Source organism: Nothobranchius furzeri, chromosome 16 (genome assembly GCF_043380555.1).
Source record: "Nothobranchius furzeri strain GRZ-AD chromosome 16, NfurGRZ-RIMD1, whole genome shotgun sequence".
NCBI classification, from domain to species: domain Eukaryota; kingdom Metazoa; phylum Chordata; class Actinopteri; order Cyprinodontiformes; family Nothobranchiidae; genus Nothobranchius; species Nothobranchius furzeri.
In genome coordinates this window covers 26,671,757-26,694,268 of record NC_091756.1, presented here as the reverse complement: position 1 = coordinate 26,694,268, position 22,512 = coordinate 26,671,757, and the positions used below count along the sequence as shown (strand labels likewise).

Sequence of the window (22,512 nt, the reverse complement as noted above, 5' to 3'; positions counted from 1 at the left end):
TTAGGATGTCACCTTTAAAAAAATAACTTTTTAAAAAAGTTTAAATATTCATTGTTGTATGGTGTTCCATAGCTTTCTAGATGCCACATCATCTTATTAGTAACTGTGGAGAAATACAGTAGGTACAGAAAGCATTCAGACCCCCTTCAATATTTCACTCTTTATTATATTACTGCCATTTCAATTAAAGTCATTTTTCCCACATTAATGTTCACACAGCACCCCATAGTGACAGAAAACACAGAATTTTAGAAATGTATGCAGAGTTAATAAAAAAGACAAACTGAAATGTCACATAGTCCTAAGTATTCAGACCCTTTGCTGTGACTCTCATATATTTAACTCAGGTGCTTTCCATTTCTTCTGATGACCCTTGAAATGGTCTTACACCTTCATTGGAGTCCAGCTATGCTTGATTACACTGACTGGACTTGGTTAGGAAAGCCACACACCTGTCTATATAAGACCTTACAGCTCACAATGCATGTCAGAACAAATGAGAATCATGAGGTCAAAGGAACTGCCGGAAGAGCTCAGAGACAGAATTGTGGTGAGGCAGAGATCTGGACAAGTTTACAAAACATATCTGCTGCACTTAAGGTTCCTAAGAGCTCAGTAGCCTCCATAATCCTTAAATGGAAGACGTTTGGGACAACCAGAACCCTTCAGGTCGTCTGGCCAAACTGAGCTACCGGGGGAGAAGAGCCTTTGTGAGGAAGGTAAAGAAGAACCCAAAGATCACTGTGGCCGAGCTCCAGAGATGCAGTCAGCAGATGGGAGAAAGCTGAAGAAAGTCAACCACAAAAAAAAAAAAAAAAGAAAGTCAACCATCACTGCAGCCCTCCACCAGTCAGGGTTTTATAGCAGAATGACCCATCAGAAGCCTCTTCTCAGTGCAAGACACATGAAAGCCAGCATAGAGTTTGCTAAAAGACAACTGAATGACCTGGAGATGGTGAGAAATAAAATTCTCTGGTCTGATGGGACCAAGATAGAACGTTTTGGCCTTAATTCTAAGCGATATGTGTGGAGAAAATCAGGCACTGTTCATCACTTGTCCAATACAGTCCCCACAGTGAAGCATGGCGGTGGCAGCATCATGCTGTGTTTTTTTTTTCACCTGCAGAGACAGGATCACTAGTTGTAATCAAAACGATGAATGCGACAAGTACAAGGATTTCCTGGATTGAACATACGCTCAGAGGTGGCAGGCTTTTTCTGTAGCAGCCCCTAGGCTCTGGAATGTGCTGCCTTTAAGCATTAGGTCAGCATCTTCTCTGTCTGGTTTTTAATCTTTTTTGAAAACCCATTTTACGCTTTGGCTTTTAACTCAGCATGAGAGTCTTTTAGTTCCAGTTTTTACTTTTAATTTTTATGTATTTTTATGTTGTGTTTAATGCATTTTAATTCTGTGAAGCACTTTGGTCAGTTCTATGCTGTCATAAGGTGCTATATAAATAAAGTTGGCTTAGCTGGGCTTGGCTCCAGAGTGCTCAGGACCTCAGACTGGGCCGAAGGTTTACCTTCCAACACGACAATGATCCTAAAGCACACAGCTAAAATAACAGGAGTGGCTTCACGGCAACTCTCTGACTGTTCTTGAATGGCCCAGCCAGAACCCTGACTTAAACCACAGTGAGCATCTCTTGAGAAACCTAACAATGGCTGTCCCATCAACGTTCACCATCCAACCTGACCGAACTGGAGAGGATCTGCAAGGATGAATGGCAGAGGATCCCAAATCCAAGTGTAAGGAACTTGTTGCATTGTTACCAGTAAGACTCACAGCGGTATTAGCTCAAAAGGGTGCTTCTCCTACTGAGCAAAGGGTCTGAGTACTTTAAGACCATGTGAAATTTCAGTTTTTCTTTTTTAATAAATCTGCATACATTTATAAAAATCTGTTTTTCTGTCAATATGGGGTGTTGTGTGTACATTCTCGTCTCGTCTCTCGTCTTCCTCCGCTTATCCGGGTCCGGGTCGCGGGGGCAGCATCCCAACTAGGGAGCTCCAGGCCGTCCTCTCCCCGGCCTTGTCCACCAGCTCCTCCGGCAGGACCCCAAGGCGTTCCCGGACCAGATTGGAGATGTAACCTCTCCAACGTGTCCTGGGTCGACCCGGGGGCCTTCTGCCGGCAGGACATGCCCGAAACACCTCCCCGGGGAGGCGTCCAGGAGGCATCCTGACCAGATGCCCAAACCACCTCAACTGGCTCCTTTCGATCCGGAGGAGCAGCGGTTCTACTCCGAGTCCCTCCCGAATGTCCGAGCTCCTCACCCTATCTCTAAGGCTGAGCCCGGCCACCCTACGGAGGAAACTCATTTCGGCCGCTTGTATCCGCGATCTCGTTCTTTCGGTCATTACCCAAAGCTCATGACCATAGGTGAGGATTGGGACGTAGATCGACCGGTAAATCGAGAGCCTGGCTTTCTGGCTCAGCTCCCTCTTCCCCACGACAGATCGGCTCAGCGTCCGCATCACTGCAGACGCCGAACCAATCCGCCTGTCGATCTCCCGATCCCTCCTACCCTCACTCGTGAACAAGACCCCGAGATACTTAAACTCCTCCACTTGAGGTAGGACCTCTCCCCCGACCCGGAGGTGGCAAGCCACCCTTTTCCGGTCGAGAACCATGGTCTCAGATTTGGAGGTGCTGATCCTCATCCCAGCCGCTTCACATTCGGCCGCGAACCTACCCAGCAAGAGCTGAAGGTCAGAGCTGGATGAAGCTAGGAGGACCACATCATCCGCAAAAAGCAGAGACGAGATTCTCCTGCCACCAAACTCGACACACTCCACACCACGGCTGCGTCTAGAAATTCTGTCCATAAAAGTGATGAACAGAACCGGTGACAAAGGGCAGCCCTGGCGGAGTCCAACCCTCACTGGGAACAGGTCCGACTTACTACCGGCTATGCGGACCAAACTCACGCTCCTCTGGTAAAGGGACTGAATGGCCCTTAACAGAAAGCCACCCACCCCATACTCCTGGAGCGTTGTGTGTACATTAATGATGAAAAAATGCATTGAATTGATCTTAGGATTTGGCTGCAATATCAGAAAGAGTGAAACATCGACGAAGGTCTGAATAGTTTCTGTACCCACTGTATATCTAATTAATCAGAGTGATGCAAACCATTAATACTTGACCAATATGTCACTATTAACCCCCCTCCTTTAGAGCCCATCAGATTCTCCAGTCTGAAGATTTTTGTCAACATCCTTCTATTTCTTTTTTCATTTAGATCATTTCATCGGCTCTTTGTGAAACATTTTGTAACCAAGCTGCTGCTTTTCAGTTCCATGTTAACACTGTTTTGTTTGTATAATATCTGTCATTCATCACATTTGTCATTGTTCTGTTACAGTTATAATAAAGCCCTCATTTCTCTCCAGGCACACCTTTCAGGGAAGGTCAGGAGCGGGACCTGAAGGCAGCGTTGAAGGGAACGGATCCTTCCATCCCTCTCGTGTTTGTCAGCGGCAACCATGACTTGGGCAACACCCCTACACCCAGCTCAGTGGAGCAGTATTGCAGATCCTGGGGTGATGACTATTTCAGTTTCTGGGTATGCAGACACACACAAAAAACATAGACTAATAGACTAACTTTCTGCTTTACAAGTTAACCTTGTGATTAATAGGAATCAAATATCTGAAGTGCCTTAGTCTATGAAATACATTTGTACTTGAGAGCAGTGGCTAAGGTTTGTTTTCTTCAGAAACTTAAGTCTTGCTCATAATCTGCCCATCTTTCTATTTTTTTTTCTAACAAAGCCCATAAGGCCAGAGGCTGTGATTTAAAAAAGCCTTTTTTTCCTACTTACTCTGTCTAGCCATGCTCGATTTTAGCCTCAGGAGCTTAAAATAATAAAGGCAAGACTCTAAAGATTAGTCTAAAATTCTAAAAAGCAACACTTATGTCACTGATTGAGAGTAACAGGATCTGGAACACAGCAGAAATGAGTAAAAACCAGTTCTGCCTAAAAAAATCCACTTTAAGTTAAAAATCCTTCTAAAATACTTTGTTGCAGCCTAAAACATCTAGAAATCCACAGAATAAGATCTGAACATTTGCTGACCCAAAATTCATGCAAAAGAAATGAAGTTTAAAAAAGTTAGAGAGGTTTTAGTTGATAGAAGTCCAGATGGACCTCATGTTGGACCATTTTGGGCACAGTTGGTGCCATTAGGAATTTGTCGGGTTTTTTCCTTGGGTTCTTTTTTTCCTCACTTTAATCTTATTTTTCCATATAAGGAAATGTTTGCGTTTTTTGTGGAAAACATCCATCTATCCATCCATCTATCCATCCATCCATTTTAAGCAGAGACGCCCAGACTTCCCTCTCCCCAGCTACTTGGGCCAGCTCCCTTGGGGGAATCCCAAGGCATTCTCTGGCCAGCTGAAAGACATAGTCCCTCCAGCATGTCCTGGATCTTCCCTTGGGTCTCCTCTCAGTTGGACTTGCCCAGAAAACCTCACCAGGGAGGCGTCCAGGAGGCATCCTGACCAGATGCCCGAACCACCTCAACTGGCTCCTCTCGATGTGGAGAAGCAGTGGGTCAACTCAGAGCCCTACCCGGATGACCGAGCTTCTCACCCTGTCCCTGAGGGAGAGCTCAGCCACCCTGTGGAGAAAACTTGTTTCGGCTGCTTGTATCTGCAATCCTGTTCTTTCGGTCACTACCCAAAGCTCGTGACCATAGGTGAGGGTAGGAACGTAGATCGGCCGATAAATCGAGAGCTTTGCCTTCTGACTCATTTCTCTCTTCACCACGACAGGTCGGTACAATGCCCGCATCACTGCAGATGCAGCACCAATCCGCCTGTCGATCTCACGCTCCATTTTTCCCTCAATCTTGAACAAGACCTTGAGATACTCCTCCACTTGAGGCAGGACCTCGTCCCTAACCTGGAGGAGACATTCTACCCTTTTCTGATTTAATATCACAGTCTCTGATTTAGAGGGACTGATTCTCATCCCAGCTGCTTCACACTTGGCTGCTAACCGCTCCAGCGAAAGCTGGAGATCACTGTCCGATGAAGCCAACAGGACCACATCCTCTGCAAAAATCAGAGACCTTAAGGAACTCCTGGTGGATCTCATCTACCCCTGGGGCCTTGCCACTGAGGAGTTTTTTGACCAGCTCAGTGACCTCTGCCTCAGAGATTGGAGAGTCCCAACTCAAAGTCCCCAGACTCTGCTTCCTCACTGGAAGGCGTACCGGTGGGATTGAGGAGGTCTTCGAAGTATTCTGCCCACCGATCCACCCAACATTAATTTACCTATTCAAAATAAGGGGAAATCATATAAAGGAAAATATTTGACTCCTAACGGAGCAAATTTATTAGCAATAACTGAATGTGAACTGGAAAAAAACTGGTGTAAATTTACTAAAAAATACAAAAATAAACAATGTAATATATACAATTATATATATATATATATATATATATATATATATATATATATTATATATATGTATGTATATATATATATATATATATATGTATGTATATATATATATATGTATATATATATATGTATGTATATATATATGTATGTATATATATGTATATATGTGTGTATATATATATATATAAATATATATATATATATATATATATATATATGTACATATATATATATATAAATATATATGTGTATATGTATATATGTATATATATGTGTGTGTGTGTATATATATGTGTATGTATATATATATATATATATATATATATATATATATATATATATATACATACACACATATATATATATATATATATAAGATATCAACACATTTACTACACGTGTAATGACAACTGTAACTGTTATGCTGCAAAGGAGAAGGAGGAGAATTATATATTCATATTTACATATTTACAAGAAAGTAACACAAGACATCACTGCTTTAGTAATGGACATCATGCCATTTTCTGAAGGTGAAGCACAGCGGGACCTTTCTACAGTAAACTGGTGTCTTCACCACCAGCTTCCATACAGTTTTTACATTGCTTCCTAAACTGGGTGGCATCACTCTCAAAGTACTCTGGCATGCATGTCAGTTTGGTGGGCTGACTCTGAAGGTGCTGCTGAGGTCCCAGCAAACTGCAGCTAGCTGAGAAGCTCCTTGTAGATGATGTAGTGTCATGAATGGCCTCATATTTGTGACCCAAAGGCCACACTTTCCCAGCTGGGTCGAGCTGGGTCAAGCCGTACCTTTTGCTCCACAGATTACCCCAGGAGCCGTGATGTCTGCAAAACATCATCTTTATCTGGCTGCTGTTCCGTCCCAAGATGAAGGACACTCCCAAGATTTCAAAATAATAATTTTAAAATAATAATTCAATAAACTGTTTTACTGTTTATTACAATCATCATAAATAATCATCTTGGTTCGGTATAATGTATTAAATTACTGAAATGACTTATTATACTTTGGGTTAAAAATAATTATTATTCATGATAATCAGTAATTTGTGATCATCAACCAGAAGGTCATTTGCACGTGTACACCTCATGCAGAGGGCTGGATCCAGGATAAGGTTAAACCACCTCACGTCTTTGCTTCATAACAACAAGCTTTCCGACGCTGAGAGGGCGTGTTCTGAGGTTTTGTTAAAACCAAATCTCCACAGCTCAAAGTCAGTTCTTGAACCATCCCAGAGGACGAGGGTCGGCCACCCCAGCCGATGGAATTGCTCCGAATAGACTCACCTGTTTCCAGCTGACGCAAAAACTCCTTCAGAGTTATTGATTTTGAGAGGCAAATAGTTTCATCAGTCGTGTGACCCACAGAGACATCTCAGGACCGATTTGAGGCGCACCGAGGTCTCTCTACCAACCTCGTGCCCGGAGGAAATGCTCTCCCTGACATCTCGGATCCACGGAGGGTCTCCTGAACTGGGTGAGGTAGACCTTGTCCGACAGATGGTGTCTGTATGCTGTTCCCCCAGTAACATCAGTTAGCTGCAAAACAACGTATTCACCCAGAACGCGCTTCTCTCTCTGAAAGAAACCTTCTGAGATTCATTCACGCATCCAAAACTCGCATTTCACTTTAGCTTTTCATTCAGACACAGGTAAAGCTTTTAATAACAAGTTTAATATCAAGCTGTTTCAAATTGTCAGTTACAAATTGTCATTTCTTAATTGTCATTTTTAAAAGTGTTAGTAATAAATTCTTAACTTTTTAAAACCTGACTCTTCTTTGAAATGAAACACAGAATGGTGTATATTTTGGTTATTGAATAAGCAAAGATTCCTTTAAACTTCTGATTCAATAAATAGTAAAATTTTAGCAAAAGTTTATCTTAAAATTAAAAATTAATCTTTGGATTAAATATAGACCAAGCTCGTTGGCGTATGAACTTCTATCGAATATATCAACATCCTAGATATTTATATATGATTGAAGCTTCATTTGAGGGTGTAAGTGGGGTGGTGCGGTGGCATCAGCTGGCATAGGCTGGATGATGCCCGCTCACCACAGCCATGGAATACACCTCATGATCACACAACACTATATTGGAGCAGGCGGAGGGAGACTAGGGGTCTTAGCCACCTCTGTTGTTGCTTGGCTTCCTGGGGCTGGAGGCTGTGGAATTGGAGGGGGGGGGGGGGGGACTATAATTTCTCAACAATTAAAAACACATTGTTTTGTATCTGTAGACTAACTTTTACGTTGTGGTTTTAGAAGAAAATACAGGTTCACTGATAGCATTTATGTGTTTACAATAACTTTTGTGGGGGGACAACTTTGTGTGTGTGTGTGGGGGCGCCCCCCCCCCATTCCCCCTGGGATCTCCGTCTATGGTAGACAAAATTAAATTTATTTGAAGCTCGTATGGACTCTGGGATGAGGGAAAACGTCTGTCCCATTTGCCTGTGCCCCCCCCCCCCCCCCCCCCCCCCCCCCACACACACACACACACACACACACACACAAATCGGCTGGGGAGACATTTATTTCTATTCAACAGAAAGCCCGGGACCCTTGACTCATAAAAAAATTAAAAACTGAAGGCCTGCAACAATTTTGTTTTAAGGAAAGTTGAGCTGATCTCTTCTGAAAACAGAAAGCCGTGGTCACGCTAATAGCAGCAATCAGCTCTGACGAGCAGAGTTACAGCGTTGTTTACATCACCTGTGGGTGAAAATGGATAAATCCTCACAGTGACTGCAAAGCCGGGTTGGTCTTCATTAATCAGTGCCCTTATTTATTATGACTGCGGGTTGAGACACCCGAATAAAGAATGCGAAAACAACTGGACTCAGTGGATTTAAAAATGCACAAAGATGAATGTTTTTGTAAGCATCTTCTCTAATTAACTAATTCTTAGTCACAAGGACTTATCATGTACAAAATAAGCCTCACAAACTGTCCGTTGCTGCAGGAGTCCAGGCTTTCTTCGGAGAGTCTGGGTCGCTTCCTATCATCTCTTTTGTATTTCGCTGTCGTTTACGGATGAAATCCCATTAAAACTTTTTATCAAGCCTCCCATCAGCCAGCTATCAACCATTACAACAAATATGATCCATCTGCTTTGCTGAATCCTCCTCCAAACTATCAAAACAACCAAATCATAGGCAAAATGTGTATTTTCTTGTACCATGATGCAATGCAAGAAACCCTGACGTCACAAAAGATCCTCCTATAGAACCTGAGAAGCCAAACTTGTTGAAATTTGAACGTGTCCCTGGCAGGGTTTTAATAAAATGAGAATGGTAATTTGTGATGTATGGGTGGCAGGAAGTGCATTGCTCATCACGTGAGTTTCTTGTGCGTTTTTCAGCTTTTTGTTTCTCACGCCTGTGTTGTCCCAGGTGGGCGGAGTTCTCTGCCTGGTTCTGAACTCCCAGCTGTTCTACGACGCCTCGGCCTGCCCTCAGCTGCAGGAGGCTCAGAAGACGTGGCTGGAAGCACAGCTGAGCAGGGCCTCCTCCTCCTCTTCAGTGGTAGGATGGCGTGACTTTCATTCTGACTCATGAGGATGTTTGTGGTTTTCATCTCGCTAGCTTCTTTGTTACGTTTGGATTTCTTTTTTTCTCATTAATACACTATCTATTTGTGGTATTTTGTTTCTCAGGAACCCAAACCCAAACACCTCTTGGTATTCCAGCACATTCCTCTCTACTTGAAGAACCCTGATGAAGAAGATGACTACTTCAGTCTTCAGAGGGAAGTTAGGCTAAACCTAATGGACAGATTCAAGAGAGCAGGTAAATATCAGCTTTATTAACAGAACTGTATTATTATTAATATTTCTCTTAAAACTGTTCATTTTCATCACACACTGGTGAAATTACATCTCCGCATTTGACCCATCCCCACGGGGAGCGGCGAGCTGCAGCAGTGGCTGCGCTCAGGAACTATTTGGTGGTTTAACCCCCCGATCCAACCTCTTAATGCCGAGTGTCAAGCAGGGAGGCATGGGTCCCATTTTCACAAGTCTTTGGTATGTTTCAACCATGGATTTGAAGCAGAAAAATGAAACAGTTAGTAAAAACAGAGGTGCAGAGCTCACCAGCCAAAAGCTACATGAAAGAAATGTGTCTAGATTTAAACTGTGCCGCAGTGAAGGAGCCTGACGCACGAACAGGAGTTCGTTTCACAGTTTGGGAGCAGCGAAAACGAAAGCATGCTCTCCACAAGCTTCGTAACTCATCATCATAGGGGATCTGGGGGGTGAGCACATGTAGAGGGAGGCTAGACCATTCAGAGCTTTGAAGTTTAAATTTGAACTGCAGTCAGTAATGCAAGGGAGAAATTAAAAATGGCTTGAATGAGTGAGATGTGATAGCGTGTGTGTTTGTAAGAAATCTTGCTGCTGCATTCTGGACTTTCTGTAGACCAGTGGTTCCCAACCTCTTTGGACTCGTAGACCCCCTTAGTCAAACGTGCTGACAAGTCCCCAAAAGTAGAATGTACAACCAATGTATAAATGAAAATAATTTCATTAAACCTCCTTAACGCTGATCCATGTCTCACTTCCTGTATGGCTCAGGTGAATTCTTTAACTAACAATCCTCATGCACGGTCCAGACTCCATGTGCAAAACTTTCTGGAGCTCTGCATCTGCACCACAGCTGGTGTAAATGCTCTGATTGGAGTCAATGATTTCTGATCCATGTGAAACTGGATCTCACCCATTCTGCATTCAGTGTGAACGAGGCCTCAGGCCCTCTCAGTAGCTCTGCAGCCCTGCTCCGGTTTTCCTTCATGTAGTATTTCATATCCCTGGTCCTCAGTGCCCCCCTGTCCTACTTGTTTTAGGTGTTTCCCTACTGCCACACACCTGGTCTAAATGAATGAGTGATTAACAGGTGCAGCACTTGATGTCAGCTTGAGAAAGCAATGCAAATATGTAAATCAGGTGGGCCGCATTACAGACACGAAAAGCATGCAGGACGGGGTTGCTTGATAAAAGCTGGTTTATTATTCACGTGGGTAGGAATGGGCCATATGGCCTAAGATCTATATCACACTATTTTCTCTTCTCTTCTATTTATTTATTTCAAAATGTCTTTTTTTTATTTTACATTTTCACATACCAGATGAATTTCAGTAGAACAAATAAATTCTAAGATTTATTTGAAGAACATTTAATGCCCAAAACTTGGTTTGTTATGATTCATTCATCAAACAATGCAACACAAAAATCCTCATCTAAATTAAATTATAGTTTTAACTGAAGTGAAAAATGTAAAAACAGAAACAACATTTCTTCCTGATTCATTCAATCACTTCATGCGTTTCATTTTATTGTTGCTTCACCAGTGATTAACTGCAGATAAAATGATGATTGGCTGCAGGTTTTCATAGGGACAATACTAAATAAGGTTGGAGGTTTATTGTTTTTCTCCTCCCTGGTGAGTGACGCTCTGATCAGCGGCTCTAGGGTTATTAGAGGTCCGACCCATGGTGCGCACCGACCGCAGTTAGCGAGATACAGTCAGGTCCCTAAATATTGGGACACCCACACAATGCTAACATTTTTGGCTTTATACACCACCACAATGGATATCAAATGAAATGAACATGACGTGCTTTAACTGCAGACCCTCAACTTTTATTTGAGGGTATTTACATCCAATCAGGTGAACGGTGTAGGAATTACAACAGTTTGCATATGTACCTCCCACTTGTTAAGGGACCAAAAGTAATGGGACAGAATAAGAAACATGAATCAAACTTATACATTTCAATACTTGGTTGCAAATCCTTTGCAGTCAATTACAGCCTGAAGTCTGGAACACAGACATCACCAGATGTTGGGTTTCATCCCTGGTGATGCTCTGCCAGGCCTCTACTGCAACAGTCTTCAGTTCCTGCTTGTTCCTGGGGCATTTTCCCTTCAGTTTTGTCTTCAGCAAGTGAAATGCATGCTCAATCGGATTCAGGTCAGGTGTGATTGACTTGGCCATTGCAAAACAGTCCACTTCCTTCCCTTCAAAAACTCTTTGGTTGCTTTTGTAGTATGATTTGGGTCATTGTCCATCTGCACTGTGAAGCACCGTCCAATGAGTTCTGAGGCATTTGGCTGAATATTAGCAGATAATATTGCCCAAAACACTTCAGAATTTATCGTGCTGCTTTTGTCAGCAGTCACATCATCAATAAATACAAGAGAACCAGTTCCACTGGCAGCCATGCATGCCCACACCATGACACGTCCAGCACCATGCTTCACTGATGAGGTGGTATGCTTGGGATCATGAGCAGTTCCTTTCCATCTCCATACTCTTCTCTTCCCATCACTCTGGTACAAGTTGATCTTGGTCTCATCTGTCCATAGGGCGTTGTTCCAGAACTGTGAAGGCTTTTTTAGATGTTGTTTGGCAAACTCTAATCTGGCCTTCCTGTTTTGCGGGCTTACCAATGGTTTACATCTTGTGGTGAACCCTCTGTATTCACACTGGTGGAGTCTTCTCTTGATTGCTGACTTTGACACAGATACATCTACCTCCTGGAGAGTGTTCTTGATCTGACCAACTGTTGTGAAGGGTGTTTTCTTCACCGGGGAAAGGATTCTTTGGTCATCCACCACAGTTGTTTTCTGTGGTCTTCCAGGTCTTTTGGTGTTGCTGAGCTCACCGGTGCGTTCCTTCTTTTTGAGAATGTTCCAAACTGTTGTTTTGGCCACGCCTAATGTTTTTGCTATCTCTCTGATAGGTTTCTTTTGTTTTTTAAGCCTAATGATGGCTTGCTTCACTGATAGTGACAGCTCTTTGGATCTCATCTTGACAGTTGACAGCAACAGATTCCGAATGCAAATGGCACACTTGAAATGAACTCTGGACCTTTTATCTGCTCATTGTAATTGGGATAATGATGGAATAACACACACCTGGCCATGGAACAGCTGAGAAGCCATTTGTCCCATTACTTTTGGTCCCTTAACAAGTGGGAGGCACATATGCAAACTGTTGTAATTCCTACACTGTTCACCTGATTTGGATGTAAATACCCTCAAATAAAAGCTGACAGTCTGCAGTTAAAGCACATCTTGTTCATTTCATTTGATATCCACTGTGGTGGTGTATAGAGCCAAAAATGTTAGAATTGTGTCGATGTCCCAATATTTAGGGACCTGACTGTATACAGGGAGAGAGATGTACAAAACTCGCATTTTTATGTGAAAAACAGCTGCAGATGGTATTCAAACTAAATCATGGGAGATGTCTGAAAGTTTGGAAGTCTGTTTTTACCATGTGTTAAAAGAAGAATGGCATAAAAGGGGATTTGTGCTAATAATGTGTGATTTTTCAGAAATCCGTAAAAGTGATTGTCTTATCGTGTAATTTCATATACTGTTTTTGCTAAGCATGCCCCATGCCCCACAGAGCTCTGTGCAACAGGAAACTGAGCGCCGACCAGGACTAACAAATAGCTTAGATGCGTACAATTTATGGAATACCTCGGCTGATGCAGAGTTGATGAACTTTTCACGGACAAGTAAGTCTTTAAAATATAAATACATGAAAACACAGCTTGACATGAGAATAATACTTGTAAAAAAACGTGTTTTATAACATTTTTAAACAAAAAATGTGAAGTCGCAATCTTAAAAAAAAAGTAGAAACTGTTTGTGTGATATGCTTGTCAGCCACTAGATGGTGCCATTGGATAAGAGAAAGACTCTGTAAAGAAACTTTCTCTTGGATGGTTCAGACGCTTTTTTTCCTCCTCTCCGCCCTATCTTATCCCAAGGCTCTTTGTCTGTCTTTGGGTGTACGTCGCTTCTGCATTTTTCTGGAAACTGGAAATTATTAAAATGGACCTGGTCAGTTGGTCTCTCAACGCGATTGACAAAATTTTTTCAACGATGAGAACGGGAGAAGGGGCTCCCGGTTGTCCCTCTGGGACAGAGCCAGCTGGGTATGTCTTGGACTCCTATAAACAGTGGAACCTGATCTGCCTCTCTCAACTGTCTGTAGAGGATTCTGAAGATGTCTGGATATTTGTGGTGTTGGTGTCAGGTTTCGTGCTGTTTGGCCTGAGCGGTTACCTGGTTTACTGAAAAATTAATGAGCTGTCGAGGAATATTGGCTCAATCCCGGAGCTCAGGGATGGATTACACCGCGCTGTGAATGCACACTCATATAATTGTCGAGATGAGTCGTAAGCTTGGAACTTTGGCCGAGATTCAGACTCTGGCACAGAAGGTGGATGCCATCAAGGATAGAGTTGACGGATCAGCACGGATTGAGATTAATCTACACCATTATTGGATTCAGAGGGGTTGGAGATCAACAGAACTTTAAGACAGAGGAAATTATCTCTGTCTGGCCCCAAATCAAGTTCTTATCTGAATCTGGTGCCCTTGAGCCTGTGAGGCTGAAGAGATTACTCCCCCTCAGAAGAAATGTGGAATGCTGCTGTCGCCATGTGTCTCCCTATCCCAGCCTGGGCGGGACTGCGACCGGTGAAGGTCGTTGAATCATTTCCAGGAGTCACTGTGCTCTCTAACCCAAATACCTCCTTCCCCTGTCCAAACGGAGGTGACGAGCGCTGCTTATCGCAGCTGCATGCACTGATGTGAGGATAGTCCCCAACCCTACCTCCCCACCTAGTGGACAATTATGTTGTGTAACGTCTGAAGTCAGTTGCATTTCTGTCTGAGGTGGTTTTTTTTTTTTTTTTGTTTTTTTGCATAGCAAAGCTGCCCTCCCTGAGGAGGGTAACTCTGAAGTGCCTTTTCTTTCCTCCACCTGACCCAATCCTCATGTAAACTCTCTGATCTCTATTAAGGTAGCGCAACTCGGGTTGCGAATGACCACAGAAATCCAAGGTGGCGGCACCCTGTGAGAGTGTTGCTTTTCTGTCTCCTTTCTGTCTCTTCAAGGGGAAATTTTTTTTCTCACAGAGGAGTTAGGAAACAAAATTAAACAATACAACATTGAAAGAGAAAAGATGCCACCTAAGAGAGTATTGCAGACGGAACACGACATGGAGGACATCCGTAAGTCAATAAACAGCATGTCTGAGGAGCTGGCTAAGGTAACGCAACTGTTGCTTAAGCTCACAGAACTTTTTGATGAAGTAAAGCTACTAAAGAAGACCATAATTGAACGGGACAAGACCATTGAAGAACTTGAAAAAAGGATTGATAACCTGGAGCAGTATACACGAATGGAGGATGTGATAATTACTGGGATGAGTGTTAAACCTCGCTCATACGCAGGAGCCGCAGCAGGAGGGAGAAATATTGATGAAGATGCCGATCCAGAGGACACACAGTCGTTGGAAGGGCAAGTGGTGCGTTTCTTGGCTGGGAAGAATATACATCTGGATGCTGGGAATATTGCTGCCTGCTATACTCTTCCGAGGAAAGATAAGTCCAAACCTGCCATTGTTTTGAAGCTTGTAAACAGGAAATGTAAAATGGAACTGATGAGGCAAGGGAAGAAGTTGAAGGGTTCGGAGGTGTACTTAAATGAGCATCTTACGCAGAAAACAGCCAAAATTGCACATGAAGCCCGCAACCTGAGGAAGAACAACAAGATAAAGACGACCTGGATGAGGAATTGCAAGGTTTACATTCAACTGAAGGGGACCACACCCGAACAAGCTAAAGTAGTTATGGTAAGAGATCTTAAAGATCTTGAGCAATTTAAATGATGCTAATAATTACAGAAAAATCTCGAGATTAATGACTGGGACATGGTTGGCAATTTACAAACATTTGAAATGAGGACGAACCACTTACCGATTCTGACTATTAGGAGGACACTTATTTACTCCATGGTAAACAACTTCAAAATGTTTATGACTCTTTGCACCACAAAATGAACGATTTTGGAAGCGATTTAGATTTTGATGGTAATTTTAACAAAGAGCCATGGAATGATTGTAAATACTATAGTGATGAGGAGTTTAAAGAGATAAATATGGTGGGAGCCTTCTCTGTCATTCATTTCAATTGTAGAAGTTTGCATAAAAACTATGATAAGGTTAAAGAGTATCTGAGTCACTTACCAAATTTTTCTGTTATTGCTGTCTCAGAGACGTGGTTGGACAATGAAAAGGGTTCCTATGTGGAAATCGAGGGATATGAATTATTTACTTTAAATAGGAACAAGAAAAAGGGCGGTGGGGTTGCACTGTATGTGGATATAAACCTGAGGTGTAAGTCATCTGACAAAAAGACAATTATTATTGATGGGGTTATGGAGTGTATCAGTGTTGAAATTGCTATTGAAGGAACTAAACCCATCATTGTTAGTTGTTTGTATAGAACACCTGGATCCTGTCTAAATACTTTTAATCAGGAAGTCGGTAGCTTGTTTGCTAATTTAAACAAGGTTCATATTGTATGTGGCGACTTTAACATTGACCTTCTAAACCCTCATGATAACTTACAAATATCTCATTTTATTACAACAATGTACAGTAATAACCTTCTCCCACTTATCCTTAAACCTACTCGAATTACAACTACAACTGCCACTTTGATCGACAATGTATTCACTAATGAGATATCCAGACAAATTACAGCAGGTTTACTAGTTAATGATTTAAGTGATCATCTACCGGTATTTAGTGTTTTTCATCAAATAGTACATTATGCTCAAAATCCTGAAACGATTACACAGAAATTGGTTCGACATAGAACACCCGAAGCCCTGGCTGCATACAAGGCAGATCTTTCTGCTCAGACGTGGGATGAAGTTTTTTGTACTGAGGACCCCAACCTAGCATATGATGCCTTCTTATCCAAAGTAACCAAACTCTATGATAAACACTGCCCATTGAAGCCATATATTACTGAAAATAAAATTAAAATAAAAAAGCCCTGGATAACATATGGCATAGTTAAGGCTTGTAAGAAGAAAAATCATCTTTACAGAATATATTTAAAACAAAGAACTAAAAGTGCTGAAGAAAGATATAAGACATATAAAAATAAATTAATAAATATAATACGCATGAATAAAAAAAATTACTATCATAAATTATTAGAACAACACAAGAATAATACACGAGGAATCTGGAAAACATTAAATGGTATAATTAGGAATGGAAAAAAAGTTAACGCACTCATTAAAGAAGATCATGAAATAACTGATATCAAGGAAATTGCCAATGCTTTCAATCGTTATTTTGTTGAGGTTGGACCATTATTAGCTGGTGCTATCAAAGCACCTATAAGTAAAAATGAAAAAAATATTATTGAGTCCATATCTAATTGTAACCCCAGTTCTCTATTTTTAAGGGGTGTAGAAGACATTGAAATAATAAATACCGTAAATCCTCTAATACAGGCCCGGGCCTGTATTTGACTCAAGCTCATCAAGCTCCAGGCCTTTATTGGAAGGAGGGCCAGTATTAGAGGCAGGCCTCTATTTCTATTTGAGCAAAATGAACTAATGGTTTGCTGGAGTTTTTGACAATTAAAATTGTGCCCACATTTTCAAAGTTAAACACATTTCTTTTAACAACGGTAGTTTCTGCTTCAGCCCTCTCCCCCCTCCCCCTGCGCAGCAGCCGCAAACTCACTGATGTGCCTGCAGCCTCTCGGAGTTCCTGCTGCTCTAAACATTAAAATAATTATTTCATTTTCTGTTCCTCACTTCTGATGACCTTCAGTGGTGTCTGTTTGTTGCAACAGCAGGTACAAAAACTAACTTGTTTTTATTTGACTATTTTTCTGTCCTGTCTGTTTATTATCTTCCTGCATCTCCTCTCAATCCTAAAGAAAAACTGCTGCCTGGGTTCATATATATTCACCTCATGAGTTACCTTTGAACTGCAGTTCTAAAATATCTACCGACCGCAAAAACAGCGGAGCGCTCGCTGTTTGGCGGCCGTATCAGTGATCAGTGCGTTGGAGGACAAGTTGATGCGCGCACCGCCCCGCTCCACAGCATGCAGCGAAATGCATCAGGCGCAAATAAAAGACAGAAAACATTAAAGGAATTGAACCGACATGAACGATCGCGTGTCAGTACCTACGGTCTGGCACAGCGCATTGCTGATCACAGAGAATGTGATCATACGATAATTCAATAGGGAGCGTGGTTTCACAGACGCGGAAGTGAGAGCGTCGGTGAAACGCCGGCTGCTCTAGGAAACCCCCGAGCGTTCGAGCGTCAACGAAGTGACACAGAAATGCCGGGCTTTCCAGAAGTAAGTAAGATAACTTACTATGAGCTGATAGTTCGTTGGATTGATCGGTAGGTTGGAAACTCTGATCATGAATCTGAAGAAACGATGACTGAGCTGTAAAGGCGACTTCCGTTTATAGCCGCGGTTTGTGACGTAGATGCGACGTGGAGGGAATCCCCGCGAGGGGCATGCTGGGAGTCCCTACTTCGCGGATTTTCACCTATCGCGGCCAGGTCTGGAACGCATCTACCGCGATAAACGAGGGATTACTGTAGTTCATACACCCCCTACTGCTGCTCCCCATAGTGTTCTGCAGCATAATCAGCACGTTCTCTTTGAACTTGATAGTGTAATGACCTGGCTGGGGTTGTAAGCCAGGTGCATTCTGGGTATTGTGTTATATGTGTTTCCTATCGTTCTGCTAGTTCCTATGTGCTGATTTGCGTGTTGTGTGAGTGTTATGTAAGCCACAGGGAAGGTGATGTGTGTTCTGTGGAGCGGGTTGAATTAGCATGATTAACTGACACCGTGACTCTGTGTGGTAGGAGCGTGATAGAGGATCGTGTCTGAAGCGTTATAAAGCTTGAAGAAAAAGCCTAATAAATGTCTGCGTGAACCCCTACTGCCCCCTGCTGGTTGATTTAGGGACTATAACCCTGCCGCTGGGACGCTTGTACTTGCTTGTTACCACATTCCATCCGGCCACAATAAGAGACCGGCCATTATTTACCTCCGCTGACTCTGACACCGGCCAAAATTGGAGACCCGGCCTTTAATTGAATACCGGCCTGTATTAGAGGATTTACGGTATTGTCAATAAATTTGAAAACAAAAGTTCAACTGATTGCAGTAATTTAGATATGGGGTTATTAAAGGACATTATCAATCACATTGTCACACCCCTTACATATATCTGCAATCTGTCATTCTGTACTGGTGTTTTTCCAAGTAAAATGAAAACAGCAAAAGTAATAAAAATGGAAGTAAACACTTATTCAAAAATTATAGACCGGTTTCGCTTCTCTCACAATTTTCTAAAATTTTAGAAAAATTGTTTGTCACTAGACTTGATGATTTTGTTGAAAAATTCAATTTGCTAAATGAACAACAGTTTGGTTTTCGATCAAACAGATCCACTTTGATGGCAGTAATGGCCTTAACTGAAGATATCACAACTGCAGTAGAAGAAAATAAATATACCTTGGGTGTCTTCATTGACCTAAGTAAGGCCTTTGACGTCATAGATCATACACTTCTTCTTCAGAAGCTACAAAGATATGGTATTCGTAGTACAGCTTATGCTAGGGTGGCAAGCTACCTTAGTGAAAGAGACCAGTTTGTGCATATCTATAATGTTGATTCAAGAAAGGAGTTCATTACTCATGGAGTCCCACAAGGGTCTATTTTGGGACCTAAATTATTCATAATGTATATTAATGATGTGTGTGCGGTTTTAGATAAAGTAAATTGTTTGTTGTATGCAGATGACACCAGCCTTTATTGTTCTGGTGACGACCTAAACAAGCTTGTTGATTTAGTTGAAAAAGAACTGGCAGTGTTAAAAGGATGGTTTGATAGGAATAAACTTTCTATGAATGTGACCAAAACAAAGTTCATTATATTTGGAAACAGGAAAATTACTAATGAAATTATTATAAAAATAAATGGTATTGTAATTGAACAAGTACACACATATAAATTTTTAGGAATTACTATAGATGAAAAACTGAGTTGGAAGCCTCATATAGATGATATAAAGTTAAAAATATCAAAAAATATAGGACTTATGAGTAGAATGAGATTTGTTTTAAATATTAAATCCCTTCAGATACTCTATAACTCATTTATTTTACCATATCTGAGCTATGGTGTTGAAATATGGGGAAATAATTACAGAGCAAATATTTATCCTATATATTTACTTCAAAAAAAGTTAGTTCGAATAATTTCCCATGCTAACTATTTTGCTCCAACAAATCCTATCTTTATCCATTTAAAAGCTCTAAAATTTTACGATATTATTGACCTGCATACACTAGTTGTAGTATATCAGGCATATCAGGCTCAACTTCCACCTTATCTCCAAAGGATGTTTGAACTAAGGGAAGGAGGATATAGTCTAAGAGGAACTGGGATTTTCAAAAAAAAAAAAGAATATTAGAACCAATAAAAAACAAAGATGTATCTCAGTAAGAGGAGTGAGTTTATGGAATAGCCTGGAGGATAGATTAAAAAATTAATGCTCGTTGAAAACATTCAAAAAGAGTTTTAAAAATAATGCCTTACATAATTACCAAGTGCACCAAAATTAGTTTTGTCACACGTTTTATACCTCTTGATTGATTTCAATTGTTTTTGTTTTATTCATGTTATATCTCTTGATTGATTTTGTTGAAATTAGGATGATGCATGTAATAATTGTATTGTTTATATGTTTATTTACTTTTGATATTTCTGACAATGTTGTTTTTTTTGTAATGAATTAATGGGTAGGCTTAAATAAGTTTAACTTCAGCCTATACCTTTTCGCTCATAAATTATATCTAAAGAAACTGTTTAATTTATAAGAGGAATTTGTACCTGTGATAATTATTATTATGTTCTTTATTAGATAATTATTTTCCTTTTCATGTGTTTTATATGTATTTGTTATGACGGAAAAAATAAATGAATGAATGAAAAAAAAAAAAAGCTAACGCAACTCGGGTTGCGAATGACCACAGTCACCAATTCTTGTCATGTGTCTATGCCTATGTGTGTATGTCTGATCTCTGAATTGTGTGTACTGTAACTCTAATTTCCCTCTGGGAATAATAAAGTATCTTTGAATTTGAATTTGGATTTGAATATGAATTTACTGTTGCCAGGATTATTTACTGAGGATGTTACTCTGTTCAACACCAGGTCCACATAACCCCGTCTTCAGTACTCCTTAATCCACGTGCTGCTGCAGAGGCCTCTCCAAAGTTGACACAGCTTGACAAAATACATGCACCGTCGTGATTGGCCTGACTGATAATTGATCAAATTACCGTAAATCCTCTAATATTAGCCTGTATTTAATTAACTGTCGGGTATCATATTTTGGCCGGTGTCGGAGTCGGTGGAGGTGAATAATGGCCGGTTTTTTACTGTGGCCGGGTGGAATGTAGTAACAAGCAAGTACGGGGCGCAGTTGTGTCATCCGTCTCACTTTTGATTTGCCAGTGATAGACCGCAAGGGTAACTTTAACCGTGCGGAGACGAAGAGGAGGCGAAAATTTGATATCAAGTTCAAAGAGGACGTGCTGATTATGCTGCAGAACACTCTGGGGAGCAGTAGGGGTTGTATGAACTAGTCACTAGTCGACTTCACTATAGTGACTTTTTATGCCTGTCATCGACTAGTCGCAGTCACGTGATAATGACCGGCAAGATGCAGTCCACGGAAAAGACAGCAGCCTGCTGTCAGCAGGTGACAAGCTCCTGCGCGTCGGGAGCAACGCGCTGTGCCAGAGTGTCGGTACTGACACCCGTCGTAAAACGGACATTCAACCAAATTGTGACGTTTACCCTCTTGCAATTTAACCTTCCCCTCACCCCCATCCTAACCTTAACCAGCTTGCGCATGCAAAGCTCTGATTGTTGACGCACTCCAGACATCTGCGTCCTGAGCACGGCCACAGTAACATTATCAAATCAGGTGTCGCCACCTCAAAAACTAATTTAACATGCGATCGTTCATGTCTGCTCATTTCCTTTTATGTTTTCTGTCCTTTATTCTTTTATTTGAGCTGATGCGTTTTGCTGCTGTGGATCGGGGGCATCACCTGTTTTGTCCTCGGTGACGCACCTAACTGATGTGGCCAGCAAGCACTCCGCTGTTTTTGCGGTCGGTAGATCTTTTAGAATTGCAGTTCAAATGTAACTCATAAGGTGAATATATATGAACCCAGGTAGCAATTTTTCTTTAGGATTGAGAGGAGATGTAGGAAGATAATAAACAGAGACAGAACAGAAAAATAGTCAAATAAAAACAAGTTAGTTTTTGTACCTGGTGGTTGCAACAAACAGGCACCATTGAAGGTAATCAGAAGTGAGGAACAGAAAATGAAGTAATTATTTTAATGTTTAGAGCAGCAGGACCTCTGAGAGTCTGCAGGCGCATCAGTGAGTTTGCGGCCGCTGCGCAGGGGGAGGGGGGAGAGGGCTGAAGCAGAAACTACCGTTGTTAAAAGAAATGTGTTTAACTTAAAAAATGTGGGCGCAATTTTATTTGTCAAAACTCCAGCGAACCATTAGTTCATTTTGCTCAAATAGAAATTGAGGCCTGCCTCTAATTCTGGTCCTCCTTCCAGTAAGGGCCTGGAGCTTGATGAGCTTGAGCCAAATACAGGCCCGGGCCTGTATTAGAGGATTTACGGTATATCAACCATATATTACTGTGCATTACTTTATTTGAGTATTCATTAAGCATCAGCACAACGTTTATTTATTTATTTTTTTAACCAGGGCGAGTTTCATCATCTGGGTCTGTGATATACTCACGGACCACTAGGGGTACGATTGAGGGCGGATGCATTCACACCAATGAGAACTGAGTTGGCATAGTCCAGTCTGGAAGTGGTAAATGTTGAATAACAGATTCCATGTGTGGTCTTTTAAGAATGGGTTTTAGTTGGGTTAGACGACAAAGCTGGAAGAAACAAGATCTTACAGTGGCTTATGACAATAAGGCTTTAAAAACAGTACACACACACACAGGCACGCCCGCGCGCACACACACACACACACACGCAATGCAACTTAATTAATTACTGCATTTGCATTCTGTGAAGAAAATAATTCCTTAATCAAAACCCATTATTGTGGGCTTACAAATTAATGATACTCAACAAGAAAACTCTCACAAGGACA

General features: G+C 41.5%; 1 protein-coding gene across 2 annotated transcripts in view; it reads left to right on the top strand.

Moving 5' to 3' along the window:
- Positions 1 to 22,512, top strand: part of cpped1 (calcineurin-like phosphoesterase domain containing 1) — a 109,824-nt gene that overhangs the window by 42,963 nt on the left and 44,349 nt on the right. For both annotated transcript variants that reach the window (XM_070545401.1, XM_054749012.2), the window contains exons 3-5: positions 3,397 to 3,569; positions 8,832 to 8,963; positions 9,095 to 9,227. In XM_070545401.1, coding sequence (XP_070401502.1) covers positions 3,397 to 3,569; positions 8,832 to 8,963; positions 9,095 to 9,227 — 438 coding nt within the window. The remainder of the gene's footprint in view (positions 1 to 3,396; positions 3,570 to 8,831; positions 8,964 to 9,094; positions 9,228 to 22,512) is intronic.